At 46.3% G+C, this 14,824-nt stretch overlaps 3 protein-coding genes across 3 annotated transcripts in view; 2 read left to right on the top strand and 1 right to left on the bottom strand.

The window, feature by feature from the left end:
• The first annotated feature begins 5,453 nt into the window (after nt 1-5,453).
• LOC114927292 (NADH-ubiquinone oxidoreductase chain 4) lies at nt 5,454-13,812 on the top strand. The gene is made up of 4 exons (XM_072231893.1): nt 5,454-5,914; nt 7,339-7,943; nt 11,070-11,492; nt 13,699-13,812. Exons 1-4 carry the CDS (start codon nt 5,454-5,456, stop codon nt 13,785-13,787), a joined length of 1,578 nt encoding a protein of 525 aa, XP_072087994.1. The 3' UTR covers nt 13,788-13,812.
• An 11-nt stretch (nt 13,813-13,823) lies between these two features.
• The window catches only part of LOC140183449 (uncharacterized mitochondrial protein AtMg00530), a 4,392-nt gene continuing 3,391 nt past the window's right edge, over nt 13,824-14,824 (top strand). The window contains 3 exon segments of the mRNA XM_072231892.1: nt 13,824-13,898; nt 14,175-14,274; nt 14,277-14,824. The exon segment at nt 14,277-14,824 is cut by the window's right edge and continues 3,391 nt beyond it. Of these exon segments, the coding sequence (XP_072087993.1) occupies nt 13,824-13,898; nt 14,175-14,274; nt 14,277-14,428 (327 nt within the window). The 3' untranslated portion in view covers nt 14,429-14,824.
• The window catches only part of LOC114927293 (uncharacterized), a 659-nt gene continuing 319 nt past the window's right edge, over nt 14,485-14,824 (bottom strand). Inside the window, 2 exon segments of the mRNA XM_072231891.1 lie at nt 14,485-14,575; nt 14,577-14,824. The exon segment at nt 14,577-14,824 is cut by the window's right edge and continues 93 nt beyond it. Coding sequence (XP_072087992.1) covers nt 14,485-14,575; nt 14,577-14,824 — 339 coding nt within the window.

Raw genomic sequence — 14,824 nt, 5'->3', positions numbered from 1 at the left:
GTAAGTAATGACTGCTTGCTTTCTTGCTGGTCTTTCATCAGTTGCATCCGACACAGCTGAGGAGAAGGAAATCCCTGACTTACTTAAATTTACTGCTGCATATCCCACTGCTGTAAAGGCTTTCAAAGACTTTCCTTTCTAAATACCCGGTAAATAGGAGTCTAAACCATTCTTTTCTGTCTCAATCACAGCTGGACTCTAACTAAATAAATACTTACAAGTTTTCTACTGAAAGGGCGTCTCAGTGTATATAGACAGAGGAATCTTAGGCTTTTCTGTATCAGGACTTTGTTCATGGGGGGCTAGTATCAAGATCAAAGTCTTAACTGTCCTAGCTAGCCTACTCACTAAGAGTGGCATTTCATACCGAGCTTGAGACTGAATCTTAGTCAGTCGCTGACTGGATGGGGACTCAATAGACAGAAGAATCCATAAAGGAAGGCCTTTCAACACTATCTAAATAGGAATCGGAAACTTCTGACTGGCCCCTGGGATTGAGAATGACTTAGAGGCTGCTAGCTTTGCCTTCTCATTCAGCCTTTATGTTCTTTAAGGTTGAGGTCTAGGTTTATTGGTAGTTTGGAGTTTTTCTTTGTGGGACCTATAGTCTTGATAGTTAAGCTTTGATCTTTCTGCTATAGGCCTAATCTGGTCAGAATGTGGAGGTAGGATCAGCCATAAGAAGGCAGAAAAGGCTGTAACTAAGGATGAAAAACTAAACTCTAGAGTTTCCCCAGGAATGTAAAGTATGAAAGAAAGCCCTTCCTTTCTTAGAAAGATCACAAGTTAGCTTCTTCTAAGTCTTTTTCAAGCCCCTGTTTCATCTTCAAAGGAGAGGGCAGCCTGGTAAACGAAGTCAGACTCTTTATCTTTTTCAGAAGGAAGAAAGTCTGAATTGATGTTTCTGGCCTTGACTTCTTCTATATATTTGAGATTTGGGTAGTAGGCACTACGAACTCGAAAGAGCAGCTATACAGCATCCGTCATCTAAGTCCTTCTAAGCTCTTAATGCGCTAGGCCAGAAAGTCAGAATAGAAGCTTCCTCTTTCTTATTTCTGTTGTGTTACCAGCCCGACCGAGGAAGCCGGAGGTAAGTCATTCTCTTGCTGTTGCTAAGACTAGCCTTATGGTTCAATCCCTTCCGAGATCGGGGACTCCAGACCTAAATAAGCCTATTATTTAGCCTACGTGGGAAGCTACTTCGTAGTAAATGCTGTTTAAGGGGTAACACTAAATCAAGCGGCTGCTTAGGCTAATACGCCGCCGTACAGGAGTTCATTCTAGTTTCATACCTGCATTCGACTTAAAAAGAGATATAGAATGCGTTGCCAGACCTAATTAAAGTCTTTATTAACTTCCCGAAGCCTAAGTAAGATGAAGTAGGCGCAAAGATCATCTTATGATCTTGCTGTTGATTCCTTTCTTTGCTCTCTGGAGTTATATTGGACTTACGCAAGCCGGTAGAGGTACTATAGATCAAAGCAACCGTAAATCAATCCTCCAATCACCCTGAGCTGAAGATCTACTGATCCCGGGAACTTCTGCCGTGGAAGGGATTCAGCAACATTAGCTTCTAACTGAGCCGTAGTCCAGTATTGAAGTAGAAACCCTGTTATTAACCTCCCTTGGAAGCAATGCCTATCTACTTTCCCCTGCTGCTAGCATCCAGCTTCAGATCTTTAGGCTTTTCCCCTCACCACTTGCCACTTGGCGTTTTCTTTGCCAACATGTCCTGTAGGTTCACATGGGTAACCAAAGACTAAGAAGGATATACTGGAAGTTTCCTAGCATCCCGATGTTTTGCTGATAACTCAGTCTCTGAAAGAAGCGCGCCCCTGAATACCTCATTCAACCGTGCACCAAGCTCAAACCAAGCCATCAACTAATCCGAACTCGAAAGACTGCTCTGTAGCTGCTGAACGTAGCCAACAAGTAGGACAAGTCTCAACTAGCCCACAAGAAGGTAGCCAACAACATAGATTTTGCACGGCAAAGCATCTTGCCATCCGAAACCAAGATGAAGCCAAAATTGTCTCTGAGTGCGGTCCGCTGCCGTCCCATTCTTGAGGGCTCATTCCCTATCTTGTACTTATCTTATATTTCTAATTGAACAAAAGCGAGGAGCGAGCCAAAGCCTGAGATTGTATGAGTCCCGCTAGTTCCAATAAGACTTCATTCCGTAGTTCCTAATATCTGGAAATCTGGGGTTACTTGGATGAAAGAGATTTGAGACAGAGAAAAAGGAAAACCTTAATAAACTATTGGAATGAATTGGACTTAGATGAGGTTTCTTACAGGTCTGTCAGTTAACTCTGTGTCCTTAGATTAGGTGGAACTTCTTGATGTCAGTATCCTGAGATAGGCTTTCTTACAGGGAACTGTTTGGACTTAGTTCAGGTTTGAGAGAGAGTATAAAGCGCTGAAGCTACTACCTAATTCAACTTCTTCTTATAGGGATATGCACAAAGAAACTCTTAGAACAGTCTGTCCTTGTATTAGGTTTAGGGCAGTGAACTTGTTGACCTGACATTGAAGACAGAGATGAGGGACAGATTAAAGAAGGAAAAACCTTCTGTATTGTCTGTGCAGTAAGGTAAGTACAGTATGGTAAGTAAGTCAATGCGGGTAAGGTCAATCTCCGCTAGTCAGTGTATAGAGCTTTTTTCTCCTAGGAAATATCTAAGAATATGGCTAAGAATAGAATCTCACAGTCTTAAGTCTAGGTAAACCAGTATGCGCATGCCTGTCTATTGGTAGGTAAACAGTCTAGCTAGTAATAGTAAGAGGTCTTATCGGGCTTAGTAAGTAAACTATGCCTGGCCCAACATGTAAACTTTCTTTCAGTAGGGCTAGTAGGACTAATTACTACCACGTAACCCCTGCCTACGATTGGTCTTTACTGAAAGAGAGAATAAAGACCTTTTCCTCCTCTAGCATTCCCCCTAAGCTATGCCTCAGAACTACCTTCCCGCGAATGAAGAGTAAAGAATGGCTATTTCTCACGAACGATATCAGACTATTTCCTTCTTTGCTGCATCGGTAAGTCAATGGAACTCTCTCCCGGGGAAACTACTATTTCGAAGGAGTTAACTCCTGACTTCGGATTTAGAGGAGCTCAATCTCCGGTTTTAGTGCTTTCCTGAATTCTGGAACTCAGTCCTCGTTCCCAGGGAAAAGAAAAGGATAAGAGATTCTTAGGGATTACTGGCTTTTTTTTCCTTAGTTACTGCCTCGCCTACAGGATCTTCTTCTGGTAGGGATTCCCCACCAGGTCTTGAATGAGAATACAAGGTCATATACGGATCAGCCTAGGTCAGATCAAACTGAATTTCCTAGCTTTTCAGATGCAGGACTGGGCTTTTACGGCCTTTCATCATAAGTAGCGATCATCTTTTCTTATATGTCATTTCATTCATTCTGAGGGGGAGGTCGGAATCCCCCGGAAAGATCTATTCTGACAGGACGTCTAAGTCTATCTTAGGAATTCTCGCCTGCTCCGGTAAGAAAGGATGACTTTCTTTCGCCCCGGATTTCTTTCTCGTTAAAGTTATGGTTGTTCTTTCTTCCTTTCTGCCTGACTGGACTTCTCAGATGCATGCAGACCTGTAAATAGAAAAGATTCCAGTAGGGCTGGTATTCTAATCAAAATAGAAAGACGAATTTCATATCAGTAAAGTGAAAGTCCGGCTTTCCTCCTTAGGGATCACACTTCTGGTAATTCAACGGCTCCCTTTAGGAAGTTCTGTGAAGGAAGAATAAGAGAATCCATGGCTTTTTTCCCCAGGCTTCTTGGAGGTTTGAAGTTAGACTTCTCTCCTGCTGCTATGGCAACGGCAATCTAACTACACTAAACTCCGGGGACTCTTAACTCCATAGAACTCTTAATCCATGGCATAGAAGGGCAGGGCGATGTCAAACTCAATATTAGGATATAGCTGTTAGCACCTGCTGAATAGAATCCGGCTTTCAGAGCCTACTTACTTGCCTACCTTTTAGCAGTAAGGTCTTTCAAAGACTTCGGCCTTTAGAATTGCTTACCTGAGTTGTCTTATATGGCATTGTCTCCGGATTCAAACCTCTTAACTCTCCTCTATTCTTTGGCGAGTGATCTTAGCCATCCGAACGCATTAATCTGACTTCCCTGCCCCTCAATGATAAGCTTTCTGAATCAAGGAAGGTTAGAAAGTCAATCTGAGCTAAGGAGATAGCAACAATTGGTCTTCTTCACCCCTCATAGGAAGAAGGGGCTTATCATCTCTCTTCTAAGACATTCTCAATCTATCCGTCTCAGCTCAAACATTCTTTCTTTGCCCGTTGCTTAATAGAATTAATGCTTTCAAGATTGGAATCCCTGGCTTTCGCCAACTCTTTCTAGTGTGTATACGGCAACTTTGCTAAAGAAGTAGCATAAGCCTTATTATATGCCGGGGTAAGATATCATAAAAATAGGATAACCACCTTCTCTGTCTGTCTTCGCCTCGGTCTGATCAGAGTAAGATCATCTTATGTATGATATTTCGGATACAGCTATCTCAGCTTTTCCTACCATCGATGAGTCCAACCCTTCTCTTTGATGTTAGTAGACCTGTTGCATTTCCTAACTCAATAGAAAACGAAATCGGATGCTTGATAGTCATAAGGTCTTCCTTACTACAGAAGGAGAAGCATCTTTTATATATAATTTCGTGCTTTCATACCATCTCTTGAAGCTGGGAACGGGCTGATACGATTCGAAGACCAAGTCAGAGACTACTGGACGTCTCGCAGAGCGACTCTCAACGAGGACTTTGAGACTTTTTGAAAAAAATGTGTGTTTTTTTTAATCCAAGTTTGACTCTGATTAGATCCTTAGCGCTTGCGCTAAGTAAGCCCTCCAAGGCCTTATGTAATGTAAAAAACCGAGGAAAATAACGTAAAGTAGAAACGAACAATACGGTACGATCGCTATATCTTTTCTTTTTCTTTCTCTCTCCTCTATAGAAAGAGGGGATTATACGTGGCGTGGTATACCTGATCGTTTGGTCAACGAGACGTACGTAAGTCGGCATAGCTCCATTTAGAATATAAAATTCTTTTCTTTTACTTAGCCCGCCTCTCCCATGACTTTCCGGACCAACCCGGATCTGCCCTCGATCCGCATTTTGGGAGCAGAGCATGCAAAATCGAGCAATGAATCTTATAAAAATTTCCTCGGGTCTCTATATATAAATCTATAAAAATGAAAAGCCCGGGTAGAAGCACAAGCAAAAGGAGAGAGGAAAAGTAGAAAAAGGAAGGGGGGAGGAGACTCGCCTCAATACTTCCCACTGGACGAGAGGCGCACCTAACCCACCTACCCACTCATCAATCACGGTGTTCAGCTGACTTGTACTGATAGACCCCTATAGTATTGGAATTAGGCGCCCATCTTTTTACTGTTGTTAACTAATCTCTTCAATGTTCGATTCTACTCTATGTTAGAACATTTCTGTGAATGCTATTCTGATCTAAGTGGTCCTATTCTGTGTCCCGTGCTAGGAAGCATTATTCCTATTTTCATTCCAAATTCAAGAATACGACCGATACGCTTGATTGGTCTGTGTGCCTCTCTTATTACTTTTTTGTATTCCCCTGTTCCTCGGATACAATTCGATCCTTCTACGGCCAAATCTCAATTTGTGGAAAGCCTTCGATGGCTTCCTTATGAAAACATCAATTTTTATTTGGGTATAGACGGTCTCTCTTTTTTCTTCGTGATATTGACCACATTTCTGATCCCTATTTGTATTTTAGTGGGTTGGTCTGGTATGAGAAGTTATGGTAAAGAGTATATTACAGCATCTCTAATTCGTGAATTTCTAATGATCGCCGTGTTCCGCATGCTGGATCCTCTACTATTCTATGTTCTTCCCGAAAGCGTGCTAATCCCTATGTTGTGCGGAGCTGAGCATCTTCTTTTCGCTGGGATAAAGCTTTTCCTCTGCAGGGGCCTTGTGCAGTAAACCCCCTACGGGCGGTCGTCCGTCGTAAAGTAGTCCCCGCGAAGCTTTCGGGAAGAGGGGTAGTCTTGTGCGTAAGCATAGCATTTCTGGTCGAACCCGCCCAACCCAACTAAGACGAACCGAACCCGACAGACACATCTTTTTCCTTTTGGGAGGGTACTCCGAGTAGTGGTTACCTCGTAGGACCTCGACCCGCCTACTCGGGTCTTGTATGGATATGCAGGAAGGGGAGCTCCTAGGTGTGTGTAGGGGTTGTGTTTGTTCGCGAGAATGGATTCCTCGTCAAGTCAGTTTGGGGGGTGTGGACACACTTGCGCGAATTCGGGTAACGGCTACAAGGGAGAAATCGAAAGGAAACTGTACCCAACCAGGGATGGACGTAAACTCGTAAGCTACCGAGGGTAGGGATAATCGTCCAGGTCTTATTGTGAAAAAAAAGCCGCCCCGCCACAGCGGGCGGGTTGGTTCCTCTGTCGTCGCCGGGGAGCTCTTGGTGAGGAGACCTTAGGAGAAGTTGCTAAAACAAACGAAACGGGAGGATCGACCCGTTCAGTAGAATTCCGAAGAAAGACTGTTGGCAGCAGGCGGAGACATTTCTTTGGCCCCCTTCAAAAAAAAAGGAAATGCGGGCAGGGTTAAGCTCGGTAGAGGGTTCGAGACGAGAATAGGTCCTGTCTTTAAGATTCAGATAAGAAAAGAGTTCCAAACCTTTATGCATGCACCTTCGTATAAGTGCTGCATACAAGTTCCGGCCAGGATAAATTGGAAAAAACCCATTTGAACCGCTCACATCACAGTAGTAGTAGCGTAAAGCCGTAGGGGGGCGGCCATAAAATAAATAAAGGCTATTTCACGTCTCTCTAGATATCTAGAGAGAGAGATCCACTGCGTGAGCAACCCGCATAATAATAACAGGGCGTTACATGTGCTCTACAGGCCGCACTCCATCTTTCTTCCCAACGAGCCCTTTTTTTGATTTGGAAGACGGGCGTTGCGTTCGGTTCGAAGGGCATGGTTTTCAGTATGTCTCCAGATAGGGCCCCCACTAGTCCGGCTAGCTAGTGAGCGGTTCTTTCGGGCGAGAAGTGGGCCGGGCCCCTCTTCAATACAAAATGCGGGCCCGCAACGCAAGCTGCATTGTTCGCCGCCACCCGAGAAGCAAAAGATTCGAGAGTCCAGGCTTAATATACATGCATAGATAGTGGTCTAATGACAAGGGCCGACGACGGAAGCTCGGGGCGGAGCCGTATGATGCGGAAGTCTCACGTACGGTTCCCTGAGAAGGGAGTGGCTACCTACTGGAGCTTCGACCAACCACCACCGCTAAATTCCGCTTTGGGGCCACCCCTTACTCTACCATTATTATAGGGGTATGGGGCTCGAGACAAAGAAAGATCAAGGCAGCATATCAGTTTTTCCTTTATACTTTACTTGGATCTGTTTTTATGCTATTAGCTATTCTGTTGATTCTTTTCCAAACAGGGACCGCCGATTTACAAATATCATTAACCACAGAATTTAGTGAGCGGCGCCAAATCTTTCTATGGATTGCTTCTTTCGCCGCTTTCGCCGTCAAAGTGCCTATGGTACCAGTTCATATTTGGTTACCCGAAGCTCATGTAGAGGCGCCTACGGCAGGATCCGTCATCTTGGCAGGAATTCCTTCAAAATTGGGAACCCACGGGTTTTTAAGATTTTCAATACCCATGTTTCCCGAAGCAACACTTTGTTCCACTCCTTTCATTTATACTCCAAGCGCGATTGCTATAATATATACTTCCTTGACCACTTCAAGACAGATCGATCTTAAGAAGATCATTGCTTACTCCTCAGTAGCCCATATGAATCTGGTGACTATTGGTATGTTTAGTCGGGCGGCGGCCGTTAGGTCACCTATTTTTAGTTATGGACACACAAGACAAGGCCAAAACATGTGTGCCGGGCGTGCGACCCATCAACCTACTAGCAATGGGGGAGAAAACATAGCATGTCGCAACAAAAGCTTGATTCAAGGCGTCAGCAAAACATTGCCGTCTGTTTCAAAAACTTCAGCCCCTTAGCGCCCCGGGACGGGAGTGGGGGACACCCTACGCGCAGGCAACAGCAGCACCGGCTCTACGAAGTCAGAATCGAATCTTTGTGTTGGCTTTCCCAATTCATTCGTGAATAAGAATTCAAGGGCTAGAAGCGAGCGCTTCTAGCTGCTTCGCCTGCTTCTTATTATTTGAAGCTATGTTGGCGTGGCGGAAATGAACGAAAAGCGAGATGAACGTGCTATTTTCAAATCGATTGATAGATAGATAGCCTGATCCGTTCTGATAGATCGAAAGAAATAGAGGGAATCCATCAATAAAATAAAAATAATAAGGCCTATTTCTATCTATTGATAAGAAAACTTTTCTTGATCCATCTGAAAGATATCGATATCTATCTGATGGAGTCTACATCGCATCGTACGTAGAGCGCCCAAGCTTTAGGCCAGCTCAGTTCTCCTATCCATCGGTCCAATGCACTGGGCTCATCTCATGGATGGAGGGCAAAGAAAAAATGTAGTTGTGTTGTTGCTGTTCGCCGCCTCGACGCATTCCCTTCTCTCCCCGGCATCGTCCCACACAGAAAGAAAGAGCGCAGAGCCCCGGCCCGACCTGTAGTGTAGGTCCTATAACGTAAAGCGAGGAGTTGAGCCTGAACTGGCGAACCGAAGTCACTTTCGGAACCATACTTCCTACAGCTAACACGTGTCCAGCAGGAACGCGCAGCGCAACATAACGTAAGCTGCTATACCGAATCCCCCGCAGGCCATCGGGGACCGAGTGGTAAGGCCATGATCCGCAGGGGAACGGATCACTCATTCTTCCATTGGGGACAGGTGCACGAACGACAACTCCAAACGTCACACATCCGTCGCCTACTTACCGTTTAGGTGGCACCAGCGAGATCCAGCTAAGGTAAGGAACTTCGTGTCGCGGCTGCCCCACTCCGCCGCGGTCTCATGAACTGAACTTCGTTGCCTTCCCGCGCGCGAAGCGAATGGGCGCTGTGCTGTGGATCAGTTTCGGGGCGGGGGCGAAGAGAGACCACAAGAATGATTCATTTGGATCGACGAGCTTTTTCAGCCCCAAAACTAAGAATCAATGGAATGTATGTCTATCCATGAACATCCATTCTATCTGTATATCTAGGGGATCTCTCTAGACATATCAAATTGTTTTATGGCACGATATGATCGCCTAGCCGTAGCCGCATATTGAGCGCTGCAGATATGCGGGATTTCAGTTGGATCAGATCAAAAGCTTTGCCAGAAGCAAGACGAGGAAGCAGACGTATAAGCGGTAGCTTCCCTCGACCTACTAAACATAAATACAACAGTCGCGACCTACTTTGATTCAAAACTAAAGAAAGAAAGGCGAAGGGTTTGGCAACAAGCAAACGGCTTTCTATCATAGTAGCAAGGGTTCCAAACCTTAACCACTTAAGTTAAGTACCAAAGGCTGCTTTCGGTTGGTAAATAAGGGGGCTGTTCACTACAAGCCATCAGCGCTGTCTTAGATTGAACGTCGACTTATCTTATTGCCGTTCAATCTCTAAGGCGGGTTTACGCTGAGAACGGAAGAGTGTTCGTGTCAAAAGGTGAACAACGCCAACGCTTCTAGAGTTCGCAGCTTTTCCCAGGCCGGAGAAGGGCTTATACTGCTCGCCTTTGTTTGATATGTTCATTCAGTACCAATACAAACTAAAACTACACCAAAGTGGAAAGGCCCCTATAGAAGCTAGAAGTAACCTCTAGTAGTCTAGTAGTCGGCCTAACCAAAGCAAAGCGTCACGACAACAGAAAATTACCCTTCTGAATGGAATCTAAAGTAGGGGGCTTAGCCGCCCGCCTACCAATCAAAGAGGCTGAGAGTAAGCGTAAGCTCTTCGAGCTTCCCTTCATTCGCTTCGCGGGAGCCGCACAACACATAGCTGGCTTTCAGAGGGCCCATACTACCTGCCTAACCCCTCGCTCCGAGGGACCGTAGATCGGAACGTTATAAACCACCCCATTCATCTAAAAGAGAGGGGAAGGGGCCTATGTATTTGCATGACTCCTGCGGATTTTACCCTATCTACACCCGGAGCCAATCTCCTATCGGTCCTGCCACCACGCCGCAGAACGGGAGCTCGTGTGGAACCTTTTATTTCTGGCGTAACAGCGGTGGGACGTAAAAAAAGATTACGGTCGCGTAACATAAGGGCCAGAGGTACGGTAAACTCGGCCAAAATATGACACCCGAAGGGAGGGCCCGGCGCGCACAATCCTATCCTCGTCCGAGTTTACCCCTTGCACTTCGGACAGCCGTCCATAGCATCATAAGGAGGACCTCCCTCTCGGGGTAAAAAAATGGTACGGTACATAGGAGGCTGGTCCTTTCTCAACGTGGTGTATAGCACGAAAAACCTTTCGATGCAAGACAAGATAGGGCCGTTCACATTTAAGAAGATAATCAACCCTTTCTTCTCTTCTTTCTCTTTCTCGAGGGGGAAAGAGAAAAAGGTTCTTATGGAGGGGGAGGGGGAACTTTCCGGCGCTTTTTTCAAATCCTCCACAGCATCCAGGATCACAAGTGGAACGCTAAGCAGGGGGGAGGGGAAAGGCTTGGGCTGGGCCTACCTATCCCGATAGGACCTCATAAAGGAACGGGAGCAGTTGAGAGGTTCCATATTGCCGAGCCGAAGGGCAGCACTCCTGTACGTGATCGTAGTATGTCACGTCGTCTCGTCCCCGCTGCATTGAAAAGTACCTATGCACTATCTCCGGTTCACTGATAAGGAAGATAGAGTTAGTTGGGGCGGGGGTCTACGATGTGATACTCAAGTAAGTATGACCCGGGGGGATAAATGCTAACTCTGGTTAGAAAGCAGGAACCATTATGTAAATCATTTCGGGGGTTTACAGATCAGATCTCTTATACTACCATCGATCGACAGAGCGGAACGACCAGAAAAAAAGTGAAGTTAGAAAGCCGTATGATAGGCGGTAACTATCTTGTACGGTTCGGGGGGTAATCGGCGTACTCCGATCAGTGGGGGGGGAATCTTTGGCTCTATCGAACATACAGGGAATTGGAGGTAGCATTCCACCGATGTTAAGTCATGGACTGGTTCCTTCAGCCCTTTTTCTATGTGTTGGTGTTCTATATGACCGACATAAGACTCGACTCGTTAGATATTACGGAGGTTTAGTGAGCACCATGCCGAATCTCTCTACCATTTCCTTCTCTTCCACTTTGGCCAATATGAGTTCACCTGGTACTAGCAGCTTTATCGGGGAATTTCCCATCTCAGTAGGAGCTTTCCAAAGAAATAGCTTAGTAGCCACATTAGCAGCGCTTGGGATGATTTTAGGCGCGGCGTATTCCCTTTGGCTATATAATCGTGTGGTTTCTGGAAATTTAAAACCCGATTTCCTAAATAAATTCTCCGATCCAAATGGCAGAGAAGTTTCCATATTTATACCTTTTCTTGTTGGAGGGGCGACCGTCCGTTGAACTACCAAAGAATAAAAGGTAAACCAATGTGATCATGACATTGTAGGTGCTTGCGATGGGGCGGATGCGACTTCCCTCAGTTGGTTTGGGTGGTATAGCCCGTTGCAGAAGTCCCCCTTTTTTTTATCAATTTCTTTAGTCTTTAGGGAGCCAAAGCTTGGCTTGACTAATAAAATAAGGCTCGCGCAGGGGCGCTCACGTTTTTTGGCTGAGCCGTATCTTGCTGGGTGGGACCGAGAGCAAGAAAGGAAGGGGGGCAACCATGCATGGTACTTCTCGACCGTGTCTCCGAGGGACAGTTGAACGAGCTACTCATGAATGCTGCCGGGTTGGATGAGCCAATAACTCGAACGCGTTCGGTCTGTTTTTTGAGCAAGAATCACAGCGTTACCTTACCTTCACCATGATACGGACTCCAAGTTCTTATGGCAGAGCGCGAGGAGATTTATCATCAATATGATGATGGGAGTGGAAACCAGAAGCACGACCGACCGGGGTCTTCGTGGTCCAAGATAAGAAAACCTTCAGTAACAGTAGTAACGTAAGCATGAGACTCTTTGGTAGTACCGGTGAACCAGATGGCCGCGGCGATGGAATCTGGGACGGAGGACTCGTAGTATCTCTCTAGATCAGGCAAAAGCGAAAGACCCCCTAACGTAATTCGAATGGGGGCTGACCGCTGAGCCCACTCTGGCCTCGCAGGGCGGGCCCCCGTGGTTTCGAGCTGGAGCTGCCATAGCTTATGGCTAGAGCAATGGGAGGGGCCCCGGCATAGAAAACAGTAAGGATAACGAGCGCTCCGCCCGCTTGGCGGGCGGCAGGAGCAGCGGGCAAGTGCTTGGTAGGCCAACAGCCCAGTGAACCGGGCGGGGCACTCGACGAAAGGGGGCACACTGAGCAAGTACGAGAAATTGGCCCCGCTCCGCTTTATTAAAAGCAAGGACCACTACGGGGGGTCAAACCAAGGACCTATGGAAGTCGGGGCTCGTCCCCGGTCAATATTGGATCAAACAATAGAGGGCCGTAGCACTGACCTATTTTTTTTTATTGATTCAATACAATAGGGGAAATCTCGTAAAGTTCCCTACCGAGACAACAGACACACTCTCAATGGATCCTCCGCACGCTGGGCATACCTCTTCTGTGCGTCTTTCTCGTGGCGGGAACAGAACAACAGGGAAAGACCTGGCCGACCTGCCCGTTGAATAGGGCTCGAGGGCGAGCTTTATTTAAGAGAGAATGGGGAGTGAATCGAAAGGCTTCCGTTTTCGTTCTTGGTTTTTTGGGGCTTTCGGGCTCCTCTCGATCTTATTCGTAGTTGGGAAGGGGGAAGGAGTCTAAATCAATGGACATTAATGAACCATCATTGATGGACGTTGCACATGACACGATCAATTCGACTCAAGGTCCGGCGCTAATAGAAGTAGCTTACTCTCCTAGTAGCGAAGGAAAAAGGCAGGGCTTTATTCGTAGTAATAGTGGGCAGGTCTCATGAGATCTATGTCGGCCGTCGGAATCAAATGAAGGGGTCGAAGGACCATTCGATTCATTAAGGGGCATAGATCTAGGCCTCTTTGTTTGGTCAATCACCAAAAAAAAGGTTTGGAACTCTTGCCGTATTTCTGCATATCATTCTATATTCGGCCCGCCTCAAACAAAATGATAAAAAAGAAAGGATAGGACTCTTGATTCGAAGTCACTACGAAAGGGTCGGTCAATAGCATAGCTCTTTATTTCCCCGGTCTCCTTTCGAAGGAAAGGCCTTCGCATTCCTAATCCGGTAGGGGGCCGGACGGCTTAGTTTGCCCCAGCTTGGCTAATCGCATCCCCGCGCAACGACATTCTTTGTGCGCCCCTTACCGTTCTCGCTCAGTCTTTGCAACGGCTGGGGAGGCTGTCGTAGAAGCGAAGCCTATCGCCACGCCGACCATCAAGAGATTGGGCCCCTTCTCAAAGATTTGATGGAATGGCCCAGCCCACCCAAGAACGCTTATGTAATATGGGAACTCATGGCTGGAAACAATCCTTATGGTTTTGATATCCGGTAGGGATAATCAGAATAAAAGTCCAGGTCGGTTGGTGAGCCTAGTGATAGGAGACTATCTAGCTTGGTTCGGAGAGCACTTGTTGGGTAAAAGATTTTTTTGTTGCTAAATGTTACGGCCTAAATGCTGAACTATTGACCCTACTTGTTCGGATGGGTGTTCACCCCAAAGTGTTCCCGGACCGCATGCATACATACGTAAGTAACTTAGTGCAACATGGCAAATTGAATTGAGAGGAATCAGCAAAGAAAAGAAAAACGGGTCAACTTATGTGTATTTTTGAGAGATTGTCCTCGGCTCGGGCTGAGGAGTGTCCGCATGAGTTCGTTGAGGTGTCTACACAGGTTCGAAGACGCTCTTTTATATTCTGTCGAGAGTTCGGATTGCTCCACCTAAGTAGAACGAAAAGAAGGAATTGGAAATTCAAAGGGGGAGCCAGATCGCTTCCGGTAGCTTGCTGACTCTCCTAGTAAGAAGAAAAGGCTCTTTGGCGAATTCTTTAGATCTGGGTAGAGTCTCGCTCAGTAAAGAGGGTTGTAAATTCTTAAGATCATGATAAAGTCCCCTTTACTTGATATTCTATTAGTAAAGCGCTAGCGCGCCCCCTTCCTTTACTTTAGAAGCCGTTGCTTGTTTGGGTCGAGCGTCTTCAAACCTCCTCTGATTCCGATAAATCGGTCAAGCGGGGGCTACCCTCGACTCACCTCTCTATCTATAAAAACCCCTCCCCGGAGGAGAGCGGAAGCTCCAGGATGAGAATGAATCCGGGAATCCAGGACATACTCATCCTGATCCACCATGGAATTTTCGGAATCTACAAAAACATTCTAGGAGAGGGCTCGTAATGATCTTCTCAAAGATCACAAGATGCTGAAGTGGCAGGCAGGATAGGGGGAGGACCTGTAGGTTTTTGTGAAAGGGATGCTCTTATCATGTTATTGCTGAAAAGAAAAAGAAAATTCCTCTATTTTTTTTATGTCGATTCATCCATACTTCCATTCTTTGTAGAGGGAGGCTAACTGCTTGCCGGCTGGGAGCTGTATGAGCGGTAACGTCCACGTACGGCTCCGTGAGAAGGGCGGTGGACAGAAATGGCCTTGTTGTACCTCACTCTCGTCTTCAATGGGGTCTGCTCTTTTTTTTTTGGGAGAGTATGCCAATATGATCTTAATGAGGTGCGGGGCTTTGCATCTGACATTCGTTGGGCTTCCCTCTTCGGGAGCCTGCGTCCCGGCGTTTTTGTGCATGCAATAAACCCCTCCGGCCGAAG

The sequence above is a fragment of the Arachis hypogaea genome, unplaced genomic scaffold, assembly GCF_003086295.3.
Source record: "Arachis hypogaea cultivar Tifrunner unplaced genomic scaffold, arahy.Tifrunner.gnm2.J5K5 arahy.Tifrunner.gnm2.scaffold_131, whole genome shotgun sequence".
Classification (NCBI taxonomy): Eukaryota; Viridiplantae; Streptophyta; class Magnoliopsida; order Fabales; family Fabaceae; genus Arachis; species Arachis hypogaea.
This window is presented reverse-complemented; position numbering and strand designations above follow the sequence as displayed.